The 16292-nt window shown below is 38.0% G+C and overlaps 1 protein-coding gene across 3 annotated transcripts in view; it reads left to right on the top strand.

The window, feature by feature from the left end:
- Rundc3b (RUN domain containing 3B) overlaps positions 1 to 16292 on the top strand; it is a 158889-nt gene that overhangs the window by 119165 nt on the left and 23432 nt on the right. For all 3 annotated transcript variants that reach the window (XM_036180517.1, XM_036180516.1, XM_036180515.1), the window contains exon 8: positions 7716 to 7873. In XM_036180517.1, coding sequence (XP_036036410.1) covers positions 7716 to 7873 — 158 coding nt within the window. The remainder of the gene's footprint in view (positions 1 to 7715; positions 7874 to 16292) is intronic.

Below are 16292 nucleotides of genomic sequence, written 5' to 3'. Positions count from 1 at the left end.
AACAATTCAAAGGAAGGAAAATAATAAAATAATTGTTATGGACAAAATCAAAAGAAGAGAGATTAGCAGAAATAAATGGTGATTATTTGCCATATCCAATGAAACAAAAAAAATCCACAGCAGAATAATTTATTCTAAAATATTAAGATGCAGATAAACAGTTTTTAAAATGAGAGTAGGCAGCATAACTAAAAAGTAACCAAAATCTTACCAGTAATTATTATAGAGTAATTGTAATAATTCCATGTCAGTGCCTTAGGAAAGTGAAAGGAAGAATGTCTTAACTATCAAAACTGATACACTTACACTCTTTTGGAAAACGAACTTTTAAAAATTGTTCCCCAGAACTGACTAATGAACTCATTAGATCTGTGGTTTGGAGATACACTGTAACAACTATTTTAACAACAGTGCTCCCTACCACATAGTGACTGTTTCTAATTCTAGACAAACCAGTAATATTCTTCAGTCAACCAATAGCTGTGTGAAGTCATATAAGTATAATGCATGTTATGAATATGATTAGTATAAAATATAAAAACTGTAGTAAGAACAGTTAGACATCTGATAACTGAGTATGTATGGGGCCTGTGCCCCAGCAATTCTGTTCCTCAGAACACTGGGATATATGATCCAGGAAACATATAACTGTCTTTATAGCAATATTGTTAGTATCAAGAAAATTCTGAGGCTGGGTGGTGGTGGCACACGCCTTTATCCCAGCACTCGGGAGGCAGAGGCAGGTGGATCTCTGTGAGTTCGAGGCCAGCCTGGGCTACAGAGTGAGTTCCAGGAAAGGCACCAAAGCTACACAGAGAAACCCTGTCTTGAAAAACCAGAAAGAAAAAAAAAAGAAAAGAAAATTCTGAAATCATTCTAATGGCCATTGACTTGACAGGGATTAAGCTGTAATGCAGGTAGACTTTCTCTTTCCTGCCAGTCAGCTCTGTCCCACAAGCCAACTCCAAAATAACCACACAGAGACTTCTTATTCATTATAAATGCTCAGCTGGTAGCTTAGACCTGTTACTGACTAGCTCTTACAACTTAAATTAAACCATATTTATTAATCCATGTGTTGCCACATCACTCATGGCTTGTCACCTCTTTTTGTACACGTCCTACCTCTTCTGCATCTGGCTGGCACCTCTACACGTCTTCATCTCAGTGTACTCTCAGTCTGGCTCCTCCACCTAACCTCTTCCTGCCAGCTGTGGGCCAGTTAGCCCTTTATTAAACCAATGAGAGCAACACACATTCACAGTGTACAAAAGGATTATTCCACAGAATTTCCCCCTTTTCGTCTAATTAAAAAGGAAGGTTTTAACTTTAGCATAGTAAAACTATATATAACAAAAACAGCTATCAAGTAAAAATTGCAGTTACAATATACAGTCCACTTGTATTTGGCAAAATTAGAGAAAAATCTTCTATTATCTAAAGTTTTATAGCTGATTTACTTTTTATTATAACTAAGGGAAACTTTAAGTCTAATTATTTAGTCTTCAACTACATCAAAGACCGCAGAAGGGTGTAATATTAACTAACAACAGGGACATCTGGATGCCTGGACAGTCACCCAAAGTTCTTCTGTAATGTTGGGGTATCTATCTTTGGTCTTTAGGCCTAGGATATCTGACAGACAGACATTTTTGAGAAGCAGAGAATTTTGGTGGAATGTCCTTCCTTGTCTTGGCAAAGTTTGGCAGTCACTTTCTTTTGTGTCCTGATGGTCCAGTTTGGACAGCATACTATCAGCAGTCAAAGCAAGGGCAGTTTGTTACCAAAATGGCTAGCTTTTGCCATAAAGAAAGCAAACTCCATACAGAGGTTCTTTAATATCCATTTTTTTTTAAAAGTAAATTGGTGCTGTCAGGAGCAGAAGTGTCTCACTATCATGAAAAGCCTCAAGTTACTAAACATTGTAAATGCCATGTTTTGTAGGTCTTTGAAGTGATTGAAGACCATTTATCTATCTTAATATATCTGTTAAACCTTGAAAACATACCTAATATGGTTATTAGGTTTTTATAGATGACTACTAACTTGTATTTCTTAATTATACATTACATTTTTAAATGAACTGCATAAGCACAATACCCCAAACAAGAGTAGAAAAACATACATACAGTATAATAAGAATAACTTAAATTTATATCAGTAAACCAAAAATCCATACCAATGTAAAATATTTTGAGATTAGTAGTTGCTTTTTGCATTAAAGTAGATCCAATAATATAACCTTTTATCTCATCATTTCTATATTCCACTATTTTGCTTTAGAAAGAGCTCTTTGAATTTAACTCTTTTATTTAGCTTTATTTTTTTTTTGACCATGACTAATAACTTGTAACTAACCCCATTTAAATGATGACAAACATCCATAATCCATCTTTTGGGAATGTGGGCATTGTTTTCTCTAGACTGCTTCCTATTGTCTTGGGGGAGAGTGCTGGCATCTTTAGGGGACCCTGAGAAAAATCAGGACAATGGTCAAGTCTTGGCTGGAGAAGTGTGTGTGGCTAGACCACCTCAGCCAACAGCCTTGAAGTTGTTCTGAACAGAACTCTAAGAGAACGGCAGCAGAGGCATTCTGAGATGCGAGATTGCTTGGGCCATTTGTTTTCAATGGTGTCTTGTCCCCTTGTTCTGAAAATACATAAAGTTTCAAAGGTAACATATATATCTACATTAATACAAGTATAGACTGTTTGTACACGTCATCCAAAGATTTTTTGTTTTATGTTTGAGCGGGTAAAATATATGTCACCTATCCTGTAGTTTTTTTAGGTTTATTTATTTATGTCTGTAGCCAGAATTTTCAAGGGGTCTTCCTCAATCAAACCTAATCTTCTTCAACCCTGAACAAATCCACAGCCTTTCATTTTCTGTGGGAACAAAAGTATAACCTCTTACCCAAAACAATGCACCTTTTGACTTCCATTTCAAAGTCAAGACATTTTAAAAATATATAGGTTGGATTAATCCAGCAGCCTCCATAATCCAGTGTCTCTTAGCAGCTGTTGTTTGTTCATAACATACAGGATCTAGACTCCCCTTGTATTTTACATCATTGTGTGACTTTTTCCTTTATACTAATTTCTTTTTTTAAAAGACTTTACTATTTTTAAACTATTCTCTTTTCTGTTAGAAAAGAATAAACTATTGTTTTCTGTGTACATAGGCTTGAGAAGGAAAGGAGAAAGGTGTGTATATACCCTTTCTCCTTTCCTTCTCAAGCCTATGTACATTTTTAAACACATTGTAACCTGTTTAGAGGCTTCTTCTGTCTGGATCTGTCTTTATTGTGTATCTGTAATCTTTTATGTTTGCATGAGCAGCTTAGCTCATAGCATGCTGGCAGGTGGCTCCCCTGACTTGGTTCCCTGGGAGCCTAGTCTCATGGTCTGGCAGGAGTTGTATTTACCACCCCCAACTCTGGGAAGTTTTTGTTTCCATGCTGCTATAGGCATTTTTACCTAGTCTTATGCTATCAAGTATTGTCCCACTCACTGCTCACAAAGCCCATACAAGTGCTTAGAGGCAAGGCCTCTCAAAAGAGCCACACTTCTATTAGCACCAAGCCTACCAGAGAGAAGGCGGTTACCAGGAAGCCACATTTGACTCTATTCCAAACTTTTTTTCAAACTTTCTCAGTCTTTATATGGATGCATGTGGCCCCACATTGAATGCCATTTGTAGGTGGACTTTCTCTGTCCTGTAAGTCAGTTCTATCCCACCAGCCAGCTCCCAAATAACCACACAGAGACTTCTTATTTCATTATAAATGTTCAGCCAATAGCGTAGGCTTGTTACTAACTAGCTCTTACAACTTAAATTAACACATATTTATTAATCTATGTGTTACCACATCACTCATGACTTGTTACTCATTTTCTGCACATCCTGCTTCCTCTGCATCTGGATGGCAACTCCAGTAAGTAGGAATGGCTGGCTTATCAGAGCCACACATTTGAACTGGTGTTTAAAGGAGATGTACTTGGGGTAGACTTACTTGAAGGAAAGAAAGCAGACTTTTGTTTGTTCAGAGAAATCTAGCCTTGTGGTGGCAGAGTGTAATTGCTCACTGTTTCTCATTTGAGAACCGCAAAGTAAAGCAAGATGTGTGTGGATCCAGTACCTTGGATGGCCCAGTTCTTGACTGCACCACATTTCAAAACTTCCTACTTGAAGTTGTACATACTGCTGGACAACTTACTACAAAGAAGTGAAAGGCATCCAAGACTTTAGGGCAATCCACATTCGGAAATACACAGAGAAGTTTTTTGCATCATGAAAGGATATTTTGATCACCTTTGGGGGCAGCTGTTAATTTTGAAACATTCTGCTTCCTGAAGATAAATGTCAGGAGATGCATCCTTTTAGAGAAGACCACTCACAGCTTTCCCAGAAAGGGAACTGCAGAGGTACAGGAATATGCAGTGAATACTGGAACTGCAGAGATACAGGAGTGTGCAGTGAATACTGGAACTGCAGAGATACAGGAATACGCAGTGAATACTGGAACTGTAGAGATACAGGAGTGTGCAGATAATACTGCAACTGCAGAGATAAAGGAGTGTGCAGTGAATACTGGAACTGCAGAGATAAAGGAGTGTGCAGTGAATACTGGAACTGCAGAGGTACAGGAGTGCACAGTGAATACTGGAACTACAGAGGTACAGGAGTGTGCAGTGAACATTAGACCTGCAGAGGTAAAGGAGTGTGCAGTGAATACTGGAACTACAGAGGTACAGGAGTGCACAGTGAATACTGGAACTTTAGAGATACAGGAGTGTGCAGTGAATACTGGAACTGCAGAGGTACAGGAGTGCACAGTGAATACTGGAACTACAGAGGTACAGGAGTGTGCAGTGAACATTAGAACTGCAGAGATACAGGAATGTGCAGTGAATACTGGAACTGCAGAAGTACAGGAGTGTGCAGTGAACATTAGAACTGCAGAGATAAAGGAGTGTGCAGTGAATACTGGAACTGCAGAGGTACAGGAGTGTGCAGTGAACATTAAAACTGCAGAGATACAGGAATGTGCAGTGAATACTGGAACTACAGAGGTACAGGTGTGCACAGTGAACACTGGAACTTCAGAGGCACAGGAGTGTGCTGTGAACACTGGAACTACAGAGGTACAGGAGTGTGCTGTGAATACTGGAACTTTGGAGATACAGGAGTGCACAGTGAATACTGGAACTGCAGAGGTACAGGAGTGTGCAGTGAGTACTGGAACTACAGAGGTACAGGAGTGCACAGTGAATACTGGAACTTTGGAGATGCAGGAGTACACAGTGAATACTGGACCTGCAGAGGTACAGGAGTGTGCAATGAGTACTGGAACTGCAGAGGTACAGGAATGTGCAGTGAATACTGGAACTGCAGAGATACAGGAGTGTGCAGTGAATACTGGAACTGCAGAGATACAGGAGTGTGCAGTGAATACTGGAACTGCAGAGATACAGGAGTGTGCAGTGAGTACTGGAACTGCAGAGGTACAGGAGTGTGCAGTGAATACTGGAACTGCAGAGATACAGGAGTGTGCAGTGAATACTGGAACTGCAGAGGTACAGGAGTGTGCAGTGAGTACTGGAACTGTAGAGATACAGGAGTGTGCAGTGAGTACTGGAACTACAAAGATACACTAGTATGAGGCTGAATACTGAAACTGCAATGATACTGACTGTGGTAGTTTGAATGTAATTGGCCCCCATAAACTCATAGAGAGTGACACTATTAGTAGTTATGGCCTTGCTAGAGTGAGTATGGCCTTGTTGAAGGAAGTGAGTCACTGTGGGGGTGGGCTTTGAGGTCTTTTGCTTAAGCTTCACTCAGTGTCACAGTCAGTCAACTTCCTGTTGTCTGTAAGATGTAGCACTCTCAGCTCCAGCACCATGTCTGCCTGCACACCACCATGCTCCCTGCTATGATGATAATGGGCTGAACCTCTTAAACTGTAAGCCACCCCAATTAAATGTTTTCTTTGTAAGAGTTGCCATGGTCATGGTGTCTCTTCACAGTAATAGAAACCCTAAGACACTGAGTACGTGGCAGAATTATGTACCAAGCAGGCATTTCTTTCAGAATTATAAGAACAAACAACTGTTCAAGCCAAACTCAGAGACTTTATCTGATGAGCTTAAAATTGGTGCCAGAAATCATGGAACTAGTGATTTTAGGGAGAATTTGGTGTTCCTGGTCCAGAACTCCAGAAAAACTCCAGAACATCAAAGACAAGGTGGAAGGAGAGACAGCTCAGTGGTTAGATTACTGCTCTGCCAGAGACCTCAGAGTCCAGTTCCAAACACCCACAAGACAGGCTAAATCCTTTCTAACTCCAGTTCCAGGGAAACTGGAACCCTCTTCTGGCCTCTACAGGCACGCACATAGTGCACAAACATTCATGCAGGCAAAACTCCCACACATAATAAATAAATAAATGAATGAATGAATGAATGAATAAATAAGTGGAAAGGAAAGTAAATGGGAATATCTTAATTTCTCAACAGTAAAAGAAATGGACATTTAAAAAGTAGCTTTTCTTTGCTTACTCTTATGTTTGCCTCTTCTGTTTTGGTCTACTTTTCTAAAGTGTTTACACAGTGCCTTGAACTAGTCTTGAAAATATCTGTCAACGAGATCTATCTATGTGGGAAGAAATTCTTGATTCGGCAGAGGCTTATTTTAGGGCATGCCTAAAGCGAAACTAGAAAGACACTTGTAAAGTCATACTTTGGTCATGAATCTCTTGTGATCTCAGTGAGAAAAAGGTCAAACAGGTGACTCCTTCGTCACCTGTTACCCAGTCATTACACCGTGCTTCAGCCAACACAGACCTTTGCTTTTGTTAGTCACTAATAACGTCATTGGATGAGGAAGCTGATTACTGGTTGAAAGAAAGAAGTAGCAAAAACCAACAACTTTGGTCTTTGAAACAGGAGAAAGGAGTTGTTTCTGTTTCCAAAAGAAATCTTTTCAACAAGCAAGGCCCTGGTAGTGTTAAGCAGTTAACCTTGGAGTCCATCAGGATAAGATACTGGACAAAAGAAGCAGATTCCAATGGAGCAGAAAACATGGGCATGCATACCCAGAAATGAAATAGTATTTTCAGACTCTTGGGTTTTATACCAATTATGTTAATAGTATAGTTAGTTTCGGAACCTGCCTTGCACCTTCTGTCTAATTAACTTATTGGTTAACTTCTGTAAGTATCAAATATATAGTGCCCAACGATCCAGGCGAAGCATTGATTGCTTTGAAGGTGGCATCTGCCTTCTATTTCTTCCTAATGAGTGGGATCTGGAGTTGGTTCCTTGTGTATAGAAAGTGTAATTTAGAGTATTGATATTTGTAATTAGATATTCACAGACTTAGAAAACCTGTGTTTATCATCAAGAAGTCCAATTTAAGTCCTGTGCATTAAATAACCCTTTCACTCTGGCAGGGAAGGCAAGGGCAGGAGATGAAGTTTAAGGTCATCTGGGTGTATATAACTAGACCCCGTCTCCTACTCCATTTCTCCCAAATAACATTCAAGAATGGAGAGTGCAAATTAAGCTTCTATATCTGATTAAAATCATCCATCAGTAATATATGTTTCATTATAAAATAAATGGAAATAATGCTGGTGGTGCTCAGCATTTATCTTAAGATATCTTAGAATTTTTGCAGTTGACATTATCTTTGTGATATTGTGTTTCCAGGGTTATCTTGAAGAACTCTTACGACTTCGTGAGAACCAACTTTCTGAATCTGTCTCTCAGAATAAAGTACTACTTCAGAGGATTGAAGATTCTGATCTGGCCCACAAGTTGGAGAAGGAACAGTTAGAATATATCATTGTGGAGCTTCAAGATCAGCTGTAAGTGAGATCCTTTTATAAGAACTTTGGCAATACATAGACATCAATGTGGAATGTGCTTTGCTATACAATTCAAATTCCAGGAAGTCTGCTTGCCTTTCAGATCTTCTCACTCTTTTTAAGGTTTTTTTGTTCCTTACTAGGAAAGTAATCTGTTTTCGTTGTGGGAAATTAGAAAAAAAAAAGATGAAAATTACAATACCTTGAGTTGTTCTGTGTAGTATACATTCCAAAGGTGTGTTTTTGCTGAAGTCTCTATTTTGTTTTTGCAGTGCTGGGCATCAAAACGTACTGAAGTGCATCCTCAGCCCTTAAGCATTCATGTAGTTAATTAGTTGTTGATTGACTGCAAGAAGATTGTACATTAGACCATTATTACTAAGTGCAATCCTGATGGATGAAACTGATACCAGGCTCTGCCAGGGTATCACTGTGCACAATTATGCAGTTTCCTCTTTGAAAAATTCGTAGCAGGCAGTTTTTAGATGAACAAATTATTGTCTATGGAGCTGCATTCTGTATGAGCTCCTTCACCTGTCATTGTTCAAAGCACTCACACTAATTCTACCATTTTGCCACAATTATGTTAGTTGTTTATAGTGAAAAATCTCCACACAATGGTTTTACTCTTAAAGGATGATTTTTAAATATTATTAGACTTTCAGAAAAATTATAAGGATTAATACACAGAATTTTCATATTTATTTTCCAAGATTTCTCAGATTTTAACATTTTGCCTTGTAATTCTCTTCCTCTCCTCACATGCATGCAGATTTTTAGCCATTTAAATGTTGTATACATTATCAGACCTTCTGCTTCTATATGTCTGAAGTTTACTAAGAATAAAGAAAGATATTCTTGTGTATAGCCAAAGTTCATGAATCACTTTCAAAAGTTCAAATTGATTACATGCTCCAGTCTTCTCTGTCATTCACATTTCAATGTCATGAATTGTTCTAAAACTGCCCCTCAGTGCAGTTTGTTTCTCTGTCACCAAGTCCAGTCAAGGTTGTGTTTTCTCTTTGGTTCCTTTTTCAGTCATTTTAAACTTAGAGCAGTGTCTGTTTGTCTCACAGGAGATGGATGCTGTAAGAAATACAGGCCAGTGATCCTTATTGTTCCTTTGTTTTTGCTTTGATAAACTTCCCCCCTCATATAGCAAAAGTCACTTTTGCTTTAAGAGTGTAACCACAAAAGCATGCAAAATCTGTTGGCTCTTTATTAATGGTATAAATTGTAATGAGTTGAACAACTCTTCTGGAATATGCTGTCTTTTGTGTGGTTGCTGCTATTTTCCTTTGTAATTTATTCATAAAATATGATAAGAGATTATGAGGCCAATTGAACATGACAGATGGCTTTTTATTTTACCTACTTATTTATCTACTTATTTATTCATTGGTTTTTTTTTGAGACACAGTCTCACTGTGTAGTCTTGGCTGTCCTAGAATTCACTGTATAGAACAGGCTGGTGAACTCAGAGATCCATCCTCCTTCCGCTGCCTCCTGAGTGGTGAGAAAATATGTGCATGGCCTCACCTGGCAGGAGATGGCTTTTTTAAGTAAAAAAAAAATCCATAAGTAGACAAAAAACTCACAATATTTTCTACGAGTTTGTGTGTTGATAAAAGTAATTTCTCCACTCATTTCTCCACTTCTAATGTAGAGGGCTCATCATGCATCACAACTGAGGGCATGTTAGCACACTCCATAAACCTAGCTTCTGTTAGGATGGATGAAACTAGCAAGACCAAAATAGTAAAGATGGCTGGATTCCTTTATAATTAAAAGATTACAAAGATAATTACAATTTTTAAAAGTAATACTGGTAACTTGTCTAAATATTTTCATCATAAAATCAGTCTTTATGAGCTAGACTCAGCATGAGCCTCTAATCTCAGCACTGAGGAGCTGAGAAGGTCATGAGGCTGAGCCCATCCTGGCTATTATATATCAAGACTTTGTTTTTAGAAATTAAATATAAACAAATTAAAAGTTAATTTTACTTTACTAAAAATATTTTCAATTGATGAATTAAATTTTGATAAGTTTAATTTACTTTTTATAATTTAAATGAAAACTCCCCTTTTTAGCATGCACTGTGTTATAGAGTAGTAAAATAAAACTGTTACAGATCCTTTTGGTTCTGCAAAGGCACTTTAGTTATTCCTAATGCCTTTAAAGAAGATTTTCACCAAACAATATTAATAAAGCAACAAATAAAAGTTATATTCAAGGCTGTAGAGATGGCTAAGTAGTTAAGAGCATTGGCTGTTCTTCCAGGGGACCCAGGTTCAATTCCCAGCACCTACGTGGTGGCTGACAACTATGTATATATAACTCCAGTTCCAGGTGATCTGATACACTTTTTTAACATCCTTAGGCACCATGCACAGATGTGATACAGAGACATACAGGCAGACTAACCATCCATACAAATTCAATAAAATAAATATTTGAAATTTATCCACTGATAAAAAATGGACTAGAACTTAGAAATTAAACATTTGCCTTGAAATAATAGAGCTGTAACCTCCAGGTTGTTGTGAGTTGTCTCCTAAGATTCCTTTGCATAAAACTACTTTAGAGGATCCTGAATATTCTCATTTGACTACTTAATTAATTAAAATATTTGTATTAACTAAGTGCTAAATTAATTAATAATTAATGGTTAATAATAGCAAATATTAACCAGCAATTGAATTAATCAGTTAGTGCAGATTGGATTTAAGATGCAGAATAGTGTGAGCACTTTCACAGCTAGGGAGAGAGTGAGCTTTTCCCCTTATTGTTGGTTGAGGACCTTTATCCATCGCCAAGAAGCCTGCATCAGAGCTGGATACTGCAGTTCCTTTTGCTCCTTCTGAGGAGACAAAATACTTAAACATATCAGTGTAAAATTCAAAGAGGACTATTAAGAGAGAGAGTAAAGACGTGAATGCTTGTCCCTAGGTGAGTTGAACATCTTTTCTTGATGAATTGAATCCTAGAGAGAGAGTAAAGACGTGAATGCTTGTCCTAGGCTAGTTGAGTCCTTTTCTACTCAGCTTGCTTTTTTTTTTTTTTTTGAACATTTCTTGTTTCTTTCTTTTTTCCTTTCTTTCCTTCCTTTTTCCCTTCCTTCCTCCTTCCCTCCCTCCCTTCCTCCCTTCCTTCCTTCCTTCCTTCCTTCCGTCCTTCCTTCCTTCCTTCCATCCATCCATCCATCCATCCATCCATCCAAGACAGGATTTCTCTGTATATCCCTGGCTGTCCTGAAACTTACTCTGTAGACCAGGCTGTCCTCGAACTCACAGAGATCCACCTGCCTTTGCCTCCCGAGTGCTGGGATTAAAGGTGTGCCACCACTGCCCAGCAACATTTCTTAATATATGTAATTTAAATTACTATATTATTCTTGGTTTATGTTTTTTAATGCTCATAAAATATGAACATTTTGTAGTTTTGGTAAAACTGTAAATTAGTAATGCATGTAATACATTTTGACAGTTTTTACAAATCAGGACTGTCTTCAGTTAATAGCTATGTCCTTGCCCACCATCAGTTGGTCTGAATTAATGTCTTGAAGCTGCTGGCCCTTCACCTCAAAAATAAAGATAATATTCACATGGCGGATTATTAAGAAAGTTAAGGCAGGCCAGGTGGCACACGTGGATAATTAGTACTTAGAAAGTGGGAGCAGGAGAGTTAGGAATTTGAGGGCAGCCTGGAGCTTCCCAATATCCTATGTCAGGCAACCAAAAATGAAAAGAAATGTTAATGTTGGTAGACAAAGTACTAGCAGGGGTACTCAGATTATTATTTCTTCTGCTTTGGTTTTGAGTTTCAAGATACAAACTTCTGAGTTCTAACTTTTAAATGCTAGTTGGATGAATGATCAAAATCATTATACAGTAGTATGTTCACAGTATATAGGGATGCATCCTGTTTAATTACCAATTAACAGGTGTCACCTGTAAATGTAATCCTTTTTCTCATTCATAGATTTGATAAAATGATAAGTATCTTACAAGACACTGGAAAAAAGAGCACATTTTAAAAGCTGAGTTCACAGTTAAGAAAGTTTAAAAATATTAGGATATTTTAAATTTTAAAACTAATTTTGAATCTGAAAATATTAGTAATATTACTTTATTGTAGATACTGCATTATTCTAGGTTTGATTCTCATGGCTTTAAGATATGTGGCTCATATTGATTTTTTTACTTCAATAAATATTAATTCCAGTTCATGTATTGAACTTTATCCAATAAAATGAACATCAACAAGTTTACAATATTACTTATTCTTTGAATCAATATATATAAGATTTGTTATAGTAGGAGAAATGAGTTTAGCTCTAGTTAATAGTCATTTATTTATATGTATGCTTTTAGGGTCTCTTGCTTAATAGAAGCTAAGAGCACATGATCTTTTCTTAGAAGTGGTTTGCAAGATAGTGAGGTAGAAGATTGACATCATCAGTCCCATGGTTGTTTAAAGACTATCACATGTAATAGGGATAGTCTGTTAACAGTTGCAGATTTGGGCCCTTGAGTAGATTTGCTGTTTAAACAATTGTAAAGCATATATACTGCAAACCTCAGAAATAGAGATCCATAGAACAATGTGTAAAATCTGAAAATCTTGTCCTATGAAGATTTCTTATATGAAGAATTCTTAACAGCTCATGATGCATTTTTTTTCCTGTTAATGACTTGAACATTTTAGCAATGGTAACATTTTCTGTAAGATCTTGTAAGGGAAGGAACTAAAGAGTCTAAACAATATAAGCAACTACTCATTGTGGAGGTAATTAAAAAACCAACCCCGTTGGTGAGGACCACAGTAAACCGTTGTGTCATCCATCAGCCAACAAAACCTAAGTCAGTGGTGTCATACTTCCTGGTTCACACTTAGGGTGAGTGCTACAGATCCTGGCAAGAGTGTACAATGATGTCATCGTTGTCTACTCTAAAGTAGATGTTATGACCTATCCTAATCATCTGATCACAATACATTTAGCAGATGATACTTGTTAATAAAAGTTTAACTAAAATCATGTTAATAAGAGTTGCATACTCCATTGTTCATATTAGAACAGATATTAAGAAAATACAGTGAGGACTAAGGAAATGGCTCAGTTGGTAAAGTTCTGGACCTGAGTTTGATCCCTTAACCTATGTGCAAAAGCCAGGTGCTGTGGCACACACTTGTCATCTCAGTGCTGCAAAGGGAAAGCAGAGACAAGCTAGTCCCAGGTCTCTTTGGCCAGCCAGGGCAACCTACTTGGCAAACTCCAGGGCAGAGATAGATGCTGTTTGAAAAAATGGTGGATGGTGCCTAAAGACTAGCACCAAAGGTTGTCTGGTAGCCTACACATGTGTGCACAGATACAGATGTATGCACACAGACATAAACACACACACACAAAGAAAACAGAAAAAAGAAAATGTGGTCAAACTAGAAAGGTAAACTACATTGTATTACATTTTTCCTAAATATTGATGGGAAATCCAGTAAAAGACAATCATTTGATGTGAATGGTATTCTGTTTCCTCTAAAATATATTCCATTAAAATACAAATTTTCTTATTATTATTTTCAGTTTATAACACTATTTTATTGACACATAATTTGCAAGATTAGTGACTTTAAAAGAAACATTACATTATATTTGTATATCATGTATAAACATGTTATTTATATTGATAACTGGAGACTGAGGATAGAAATAAAGGAAAAGAGTTCTTTTATATTAATGAAGTCAAGTCGATATAAATTCGAATTAGAGTGTTATAGCCTTAAAATGTTAAATGTAATCTTTATAGTAACCCAAAAAAACATAGAATATATATGAAAGGAAGTAAAGAAATTGAAGCACTGTGTTACAAAAACATAAAAGAAAACAAGTATACCAGTAAGCAAGGGACTGATAACTTACAGATATTGAAAACAAATACTATATTGATCAGAGTCTCTATTATTAGAAGTAAAGCTCTCTAAGAAACAGATTGGATTTTTGACAGAGAAGCCAAAAATGTACAATGGAAAAAAGAAAGCATCTTCAACAAATGGTGCTGGCATAACTGGATGTCAATGTATAGAAGGCTGCAAATAGATCCATATCTGTCACTGTCCACAAAACTGAAGTCCAAGACCTCAACATAAATCCAGTTACTCTGAACCTGATAAAAGAGAAAGTAGGAAGTACTCTTGAATGCATTGGCACCAGAGAGCACTTTCTAAATATAACACCAATAGCACAGACACTGAGAGAAACAATCAATCAATGGGACCTGTTGAAACTGAGAAGCTTTTGTAGAGCAAAGGACATGGTCAACAAGACAAAGCAACAGCTTACAGAATGGGAAAAGGTCTTCACCAACCCCACATCTGACAGAGGGCTGATATCCAGAATATATAAAGAACTCAAGAAATTAGACATCAAAATGCCCAACAGTCCAATTAAAGGGCTATAGAACTAAACAGAGAATTCTCCACAGAGGAAGTTCAAATGGCTGAAAGACTTTTAAGGAATTGCTCAACATCCCTAATTATCCGGGAAATGCAAATCAAAATGACTCTGAGATACCACCTTACACCTGTCAGAGTGGCTAAGATCAAAAACCACAGAACACAGCCTATGCTGGAGAGGATGTGGAGCAAGGGGAACTCTCCTCCACTGCTGGTGGGAATGCAAGCTTGTACAGCCGCTTTGGAAATCAATATGGTGCTTCCTTAGAAAATTCAAAATCCATCTCTCCCAAGACTCAGCTATAGCACTCTCAAGGAATGCTCAATCGTACCACAAGGGCATTTGCTCAGCTATGTTCATATCAGCTTTGTTTGTAATAGCCAGAACCTGGAAACAACCTAGATGCCCTTCAACTGAAGAATGGATAAAGAAAATATGGTACATATACACAATGGAGTACTACTCAGCAGAGAAAAACAATGACATCATGAGGTTTGCAGGCAAATGGATGGATCTAGAAAATATCATCCTGAGTGAGGTAACCCAGACTCAGAAAGACAAACATGGTATGTACTCACTCATAGGAGGATACTAGATGTAAAACAAAGATGACTAGACTGCTACACAACTCCACGGAGGCTACCTAGAAAACGGGACCCTAGGAAAGACACAGGGATCACCCAATGACAGAGAAATGGACGAGATCTACATGAACAACCTGGATGACAGTGGGAATATTGAAGGGCAAGGTTTGAGGGAAAGAAAGCTTAGGGGAGCAGGAGATCCCAGCTGGATCAAGAACAGAAAGGGAGAATGAGGAATAACAGACCATGATAAATGAAGACCACATGAGAACAGGAAGAAACAAAGTGCTAGAGAGGTCTACAGAAATCTACAATGATACATCCTCTGTAGACTGTTGGCAATGGTCGAGAGAAAGCCTGATCTGACCTAGTCTGGTGATCAGATGGCCAAACACCCTAACAGTCGTCTTGGAACTCTCATCCAATAACTGATGGAAGTGGATGCAGAGATCCTCAGCCAGGCCCCAGGTGGAGTAAGAGGAGGAACTGTAAGAGCATGAATTGTTGAGATCAAGATTGGAAAAAAGCACAGGGACAAATAGCCAAATGAATGGAAGCACATGAATTATGAACCAAAGGCTGTGGAGCCCCCAGCTGGATCAGGCCCTCTGGATAAGTGAGACCATTGAATAGCTTGAACTATTTGGGAGGCACCCAGGCTGTGGGACCAGGACCTTTCCTTAGTGCATGAGCTGGCTGTTTGGAACCTTGGGCTTACACAGGGACACTTTGCTCAACCTGGAAGGAGGGGACTGGACCTGCCTGTACTGAATCCACCAGGTTTAAATGAGTACCCAGGGGAGTCTTGGCCCTGGAGGAGATGGGAATGGAGGGGAGGGGGTGGGGGAGGGTAGGAGTGGGGGCAGGAGGGGGGAGGACAGGGGAACCCATGGCTGATGTGTAAAATTAAAACACAAATATAATAATAATAAAAAAGAAAGAAAGAAACAGATTGGAAGCACAGGACAAGAAATCATCTGGTCCATGTGAACATGCAGTCTATAAGAGACTCGCTTTAGCCCCAAAGACAACAGAGGGAAAAGGATAATACACAGAACAGTAATTAAAAGAGAACAGATATAATTACGCAAGTATCAGAGGAATACTTTAAAGCTGCAAAGCTATAAGACTGTTTGGAAGACACGTTAATAAAAGCTCATATAATTATACATTAAATGAGAGAGCATCAAAATTTATGAAGAACAAAACAGGACTGAAGGCAAGAAAAAGCTATGTAATAGTTTGAGAATTCACTACCATTCTGAGCAATGGCTAGAACACCACAAAGGAACTAAGGATTTCACAGCACATTAAGGCAGTTAACATTATACCCAGCATCTGCATTCTCAAGGGCCAGGCCAAGATATGCCATATGTGA

Source organism: Onychomys torridus, chromosome 3, assembly GCF_903995425.1.
Source record: "Onychomys torridus chromosome 3, mOncTor1.1, whole genome shotgun sequence".
Taxonomy (NCBI): Eukaryota; Metazoa; Chordata; class Mammalia; order Rodentia; family Cricetidae; genus Onychomys; species Onychomys torridus.
This window is presented reverse-complemented; position numbering and strand designations above follow the sequence as displayed.